Below are 5921 nucleotides of genomic sequence, written 5' to 3'. Positions count from 1 at the left end.
TCAGCTACAGCTAAAGGTATGTAAACGTACATTTCTTACAATCATTAAAACAAATTTAATTTCAAATTGATAACACATTTCTTCCAAAATAACTTGAAATCGCACACACGGAAGAACAGAAATGATTGAAAAATCATGATACTTCTTTCTTTCGTCTGTCGATTTCAGAACTGGTTCGGAACTATAGAATTTAGGACTAGTTCGGAACTATCGAAAAAGGGATGCAGCGGGCGGCAATTTACACTTCCTAGGACATCGCCATGTTAAATTCGCCAGTTGCTTGCATGCAAAAGAGATTTATCGCGAACCAGTACTGGGTCTAAATGTTCCAGAAGCGCCCCAATTCAGAACTAAAGATTTCCCTACAGGGTATGTATGCACGCTTAATTAGCGGTCTAGTACAGCATACTTTGTAAGCATGGAATGCGAACGCATTGCCGGATGCTGTTGACAGCCTTTTTAGGTCTTTCGCGCGCCAACAAACAGCAACTTTCAAATTAGTGAAAACTTACATACATATGCATGTACGTACAGACAAAATTTATTTAAGTCAATGCATATGAATGCTAAAATGCTAAGTAAACATGCAATATATTCATTGTTTCTTTTTCACGTTTTGCCTTTCCTTAAATAGTCTGCTTTTTGTATTATTCATTCAGCAATGTACATATGTATGTACGTCAAAAAGAAATTGTTCTGCTGCAGTAAACTTAACTGAAACGATTGTTGTTATCGACCATTCTTCATTTTTGAAGTGAAATAATCAATTGACACCTTTCAGTGGGGTAAATAAAAAGTCGAAGGTGTAATGAAAAATGAGATGTTCAAATTGTAGCTAAAGGCACCAATAGTTTTTTTTATTAAACCTTCATACATATACTAATTAGGGTGCCCATCCAAAATGCTTTTTCTTGGAAATTTAAAGACCACCCTAATATTATACGTTTAGCCACACTGTTCACAAATCTGAAAAGTCACCTTAATTGGACAATTTTTATGCGATTGCAATAAATGAGGTATCAGTTTATATGAAAATAGATTTAATTTTAGATAGTCCTCAATATTTTGAAATTGTAGAAATTATGGATGGACAAAATTTTAAAAATTAAGAGAAAATATTTTTTTTTTTAAATTTACGCGATAAAAAATCCCCACGAGCCTAGTCCGACAATAGATTATTATATATCATTTTAAAGGCCTCTCCTGAGATTATATTCGATCTTTGAAATCGAATGAAAAATAGTCATTCAAAAACACATAATTCTACAGATTTTTACGAAATTTTAAATGCAAAGATTTTTTGAGTCGGCGATTACAAACCTAAAATCAGTTTTCCAAAATTCAAAATGGCGGATGGATATTTAAAAAATTCCAATTTTAAAGTAATTTGATTTCTAAAGTTTCTTTAAGTCGCTAATGATAAAACTGAAATCAGTTTGTAAAAAATATAAAATGGCGAATGGATTTAATAAAAACATCAGATTTTTACGAAATTTTATATACAAAGATTTTTTTGAATCGCTGATTACTAATCTAAAATCAGTTTTCAAAATTTCAAAATGGCGGATGGATTTTTAAAAATTTCAACTTTTAATGCAATTTGATTTCTAAAGTTTATTTGAGTCGCTAATTATAAAACTGAAATATGTTTTTAAAAATATAAAAACGCGAATGGATTTAAAAAAAAATTCAGATTTTTACGAAATTTTATACACAAAGATTTTTTAAGTCGCTCATTACAAAACTAAAATCCGTTTTCAAAAACTCAAAATGGCGGATGGATTTTTAGAAATTTCCAATTTTTATGAAATTTGATGTTTAAAGATTCTTCGAGTCGCTGATTATAAAACTGAAATCAGTTTTTAAAAATATAAAATGGCGAATGGGTTTTTTACGAAATTTTATATACAAAGATTTTTTGAGTCGCTGATTACAAAACTAAAATCAGTTTTCAAAAATTCAAAATGGCGGATGGATTTTTAAAGAAGGTCAATTTTTATGAAATTTTAAATTTCTTTGAGTCGCTGATTAGTGAAATGAAATCAGTTTTTATACTCAAGCGCACTTGTGCACAAGGGTATTATTATATATATACATATATTATATGTCAGATGGAGTTTTAGAAAATTGGTCAGATTTTTGAGAAACTTTATTTCTAAAAGCTCTTTGAATCGCGGATTATAAAACTGAAAACAGTTTTCAAAAGTTCCAAATGGCGCATATAAGTTGCCGGATTAGTGGTGGATAGTTACAAAACTAAATTCAAAATTGGAAAATTTAAAATGTGTGACTAACTTTTTGTTTAAGTTTATACATATATATAAAGACTACGCCTATACATAAACGAAAAAGAGAACAGTCTTAAAAATTGTTACCATTCTTTTGATGCAATTTTAAACTAATATGAGTCCGAATTGCGTTTAAATTTAGCAATTTTTAATTAGCGGCGCCAGATTACATAAAAATCTGAAAATTTTTAAAAAATCCAGCCACCATATTATATCCGCTTATTTGAATTTTGAAAACTGGTTTAATTTTTGTAATCAGCGAAACAAAGGACCTTTGGATATAAAATTTCATAAAAATATAAAAAAAAAATTTCAAAGCAATCCGCAATTTTAATTTTCTAAAACCTAATTCGACAATATTCTACATATTGATCGATTCAGCATAGGCGTTTTAAGGTTTTTTTTCCCCCATAGACACCGCAAGTGACTTGATCTTTTTTCTTTCTACTTTCCGAAAGTGCTTAATTTTTTCATGGTTGCAAAAAATGTTAGATTTTTTCAGACGCTGGTATCTAAGGTTTATTTCCGCCTTATCGATTTTTTTATCGTTTCGGTTTTCAATAGCACTCGACGTGAATTGATACAAGTGGCGCCCATTTTAAATATGTAACGTTTCAAAGTTTCATATTCAACCTCATTGCGAGAGTCGTGTCGAATGCAAAACGATTTTCGAGAGTCCAATCGTATCGAAAATTTCATGTCATTGACAGAAAAACTTGGCAGCACTGCATAGTTTTCGACTATTTTTGTCGTTTAGTTATTTCAGTACGGCAGTAGACAATGCCAATGTTGTCGACTCGTAAAATTTAGCCTAATTTACGACCTACGCAATGAGGCTGATTATGAGGAATAAGGGATTTTTCTTTGCTTTTTCTTACAATTAAAGATAGAAAGATATAAGATAGAAAAGGCAAAAAAGGCAAAATCAAATGTGTATTTGTGGATTCAGGGAAAGCTAAATCGTGGAAATTCTTAATCGAATATACTCGTATCTCTTTAGCAGAAAAAAAAGGCAATTTCCATAAAATCCGTTCTCTGCTTATAGCACATATGTAGATGAGTATTTGCTTTGATAAATAAAATTACTTTAATTACAAAAAGATTCTACTCTAATTGGCATAACAATTCAATATCAACTCACCATTTTGTACGAGGCAGCTAAGTAGAACGACGAGGCCGATGAGAGTGCAAACGGTTGACCTGTGCAGCACTCTATACGCGGCGATTGTGCATTCTGCAGAGCGGCGGCGACTACGATCTTTACCCAGCGCAGACATCGTTCTCGTTGCTGTTGCTGTTGCTGCTGCTTTATCCATTCCCTGACGGAGCGATTTCAACGCGCCAACGTTCGTTAAATACGCGCCCGACATTTTGTTTTAGTGGGCGTGACGAATCGCGTTATGTGTATATATACGCGATAAGCAAGCGAAACGCGTCGTAAACCGAAAGTAATTACCGCAATTGGTAACGCGGAGCAACTGCACGCTTGAAGGTGCTTGGTGTGAGCGGAGGAGTTGTAGGGAGGGGGTGGCGCAGTTCTGGATGTAGCGATTTTGGTAGATAAAAAAAAGTTTATTATTAAATTTTATAACTGTGATTTATAACTGTGACTGCTGCGAATTGATTTTCAATATTTTATGCTGCTGCTGCTGCGTTTTACTCTTCTTCTACCGATTGCCGTCTACTAGCAATGGCGCTGATGGGGCAATTTTGTATTCATTGATTTGTTGCCACTAGTCGTTATTATTGCTTTCGTTGTTGTTGTTGTTGTATTGTAGTAATAGTAAACGTTTGTTTGCCTTGCAACGCACACATGAACGTACTGGGAAAACTTACACACGCACACACAGAAACCTACAGGTATATACACGCGCGCGCACGCTCGCGCCTACAAACGCCAATATATTTATGTACCTACGAAGCTCACCAACACGAACAAACGGAAATAGGCGAGAAATCGTTTATTTTGATGGTCTTTCTGTTGCGACCGTATTGGTGTGTGCGGCCAGCGTCCTTTTTCTTAAAAGCGCCCCCAACTATGCTTCGTTTTTCGAGCGTGTGTGTATACAGCAATACGTTTAGGGATGTATGTGTGTATTTTTGTTGCTGTTACGGTGAATATATATTTATATATGCATAGTTAATAGTCGGTACAATTTTTTAGTCGCCACTGTTGAGTTTCACTTGAAGCGGCAGCCTTTCAAATTTCATATTTTCCACCCACTCTGCGTTTTGTAGTTGTAGTTGTTGTTGTTGCTGTTGCTGTGGCTGTGTTTGCCACCACTGCAGCTGGAGCTCTTGCAGCACTACTCGGGCCGTAGAACTTTTCAAAATGGCGTGTATGCAGAAATTGTATAATCCTTGAACGAAATCTGGTGCTTCAGTTGTTGGTATGCTGCTTTTAATAACTTTGTAATTTTTAAAGTTATGTATTTACATATATAATTTAATGATTTTGTTTTTTTTTAAATCTTCTTCTTCTTCGCAATTGCAAAATTATTGTCGCCGTTGCTTGTAAAGTTTATAGGTAATTGATTTATTTATTTTTTCTTAAAATTAAGGTCTTACACAAACATGTGTATGTATGTACATATGTATATAAGTGGGCATTTATGGATGTATTTATTGTCGTCGAGTTCCACTTAATTTAAGTTTTTTAATTTTCCATTTTTTTTTTTATGTATGTATGTATCTACTTTTTTTTAGACTTTTTAGGTGCCACTTTTTACTTTTTAAATCTAATTTTTATTCTTCAATTCCACTTTCTTTCGAATACAGTTTCGCACTTCTAGCTTCAAGGATTTGAAGGATTTTGCTGCTCGCCGCTTCGTAAACGAAAAATTTGCAACTAAAACATAAAAAAATTTGTTGGCCAAGCGTAGATATTCACTCCATTTTGATGCTTGCAATTGATTTTTTCACAAAATATTTTCAACAACTCGCTCGGCGGCTTGGAAGTTTATTTTTTCAGTTTATCCTTTTTGTTGAGAATCGCTGCATTTTCAGCCACCCTAACATATAAGAAATTGAAAAAATGAAATCATTTCACCTTTTTAATTAGCTGGTAGTTAATTTTTTCTCAAATATTTATTTTCTGCAGCAATTTCGCACACTCTCTACACACACACATACACACAGTGACATGTGGAAAAGGCAACACAATTTTATATACATACATATGTGTGTATGTACTTAATTTGTTTTTTTTTTAATTAGCCAAACGTCTTTTGCCACGCTATGTATTCGCCGCGATATTCAGTACGCTCGTCAGGGAATTCGGTCTCGAACTAAATTTTGTAATTCCAACACAGCACAGAAATTGTCGTTGGAGCCAGTGTTGCTGCTTCAGCTGCTGCTGCTGCTGCTGCTGCTGCATGTCGTTAACATCTCGCGACACAGCCGCACTACAAATTCACCAAAAGCGCCAGTTTACAGCGCTGCTGTGGAGCTCGGCTGCTTTGGCGCTTTTTGCGCTGCCCACCAGGGCAAGTGTGGTGAATTCAACGCTGAGCTCCAACCGAAAAAAAAGCTCCAGCTTTGTATATGCCCTTCCAGAGAAAAATTAAACAAACGAAAAACTGAGTAAATGAGTGAAACAAAAAATTCGTTGGCTCCAAAACAAAAAGGAAACAT

At 34.2% G+C, this 5921-nt stretch overlaps 1 protein-coding gene across 2 annotated transcripts in view; it reads right to left on the bottom strand.

Annotated features, from left to right (window-relative positions):
• The window catches only part of LOC108364805 (protein Skeletor, isoforms B/C), an 86951-nt gene extending 81366 nt beyond the window's left edge, over positions 1-5585 (bottom strand). The window contains exons 1-2 of one of the 2 annotated variants that reach the window (XM_017618651.1): positions 5417-5585; positions 3430-5299 (exon numbers count right to left, since the gene is read on the bottom strand). In XM_017618651.1, coding sequence (XP_017474140.1) covers positions 3430-3658 — 229 coding nt within the window. In that variant the 5' untranslated portion in view covers positions 3659-5299; positions 5417-5585. Of the gene's footprint in view, positions 1-3429 lie in introns of both variants that reach the window. The other variant, XM_017618652.1, reaches the window with a different exon arrangement.
• Between the last annotated feature and the right edge of the window lie 336 nt (positions 5586-5921).

This window comes from Rhagoletis zephyria, unplaced genomic scaffold, assembly GCF_001687245.7.
Source record: "Rhagoletis zephyria isolate East Lansing unplaced genomic scaffold, Rhagoletis_zephyria_1.1 Rzeph_scaffold_01676, whole genome shotgun sequence".
Lineage (NCBI taxonomy): Eukaryota > Metazoa > Arthropoda > Insecta > Diptera > Tephritidae > Rhagoletis > Rhagoletis zephyria.
The sequence above is the reverse complement of the archived record's forward strand: the minus strand, read 5'-3'. Positions and strand labels throughout refer to the sequence as shown.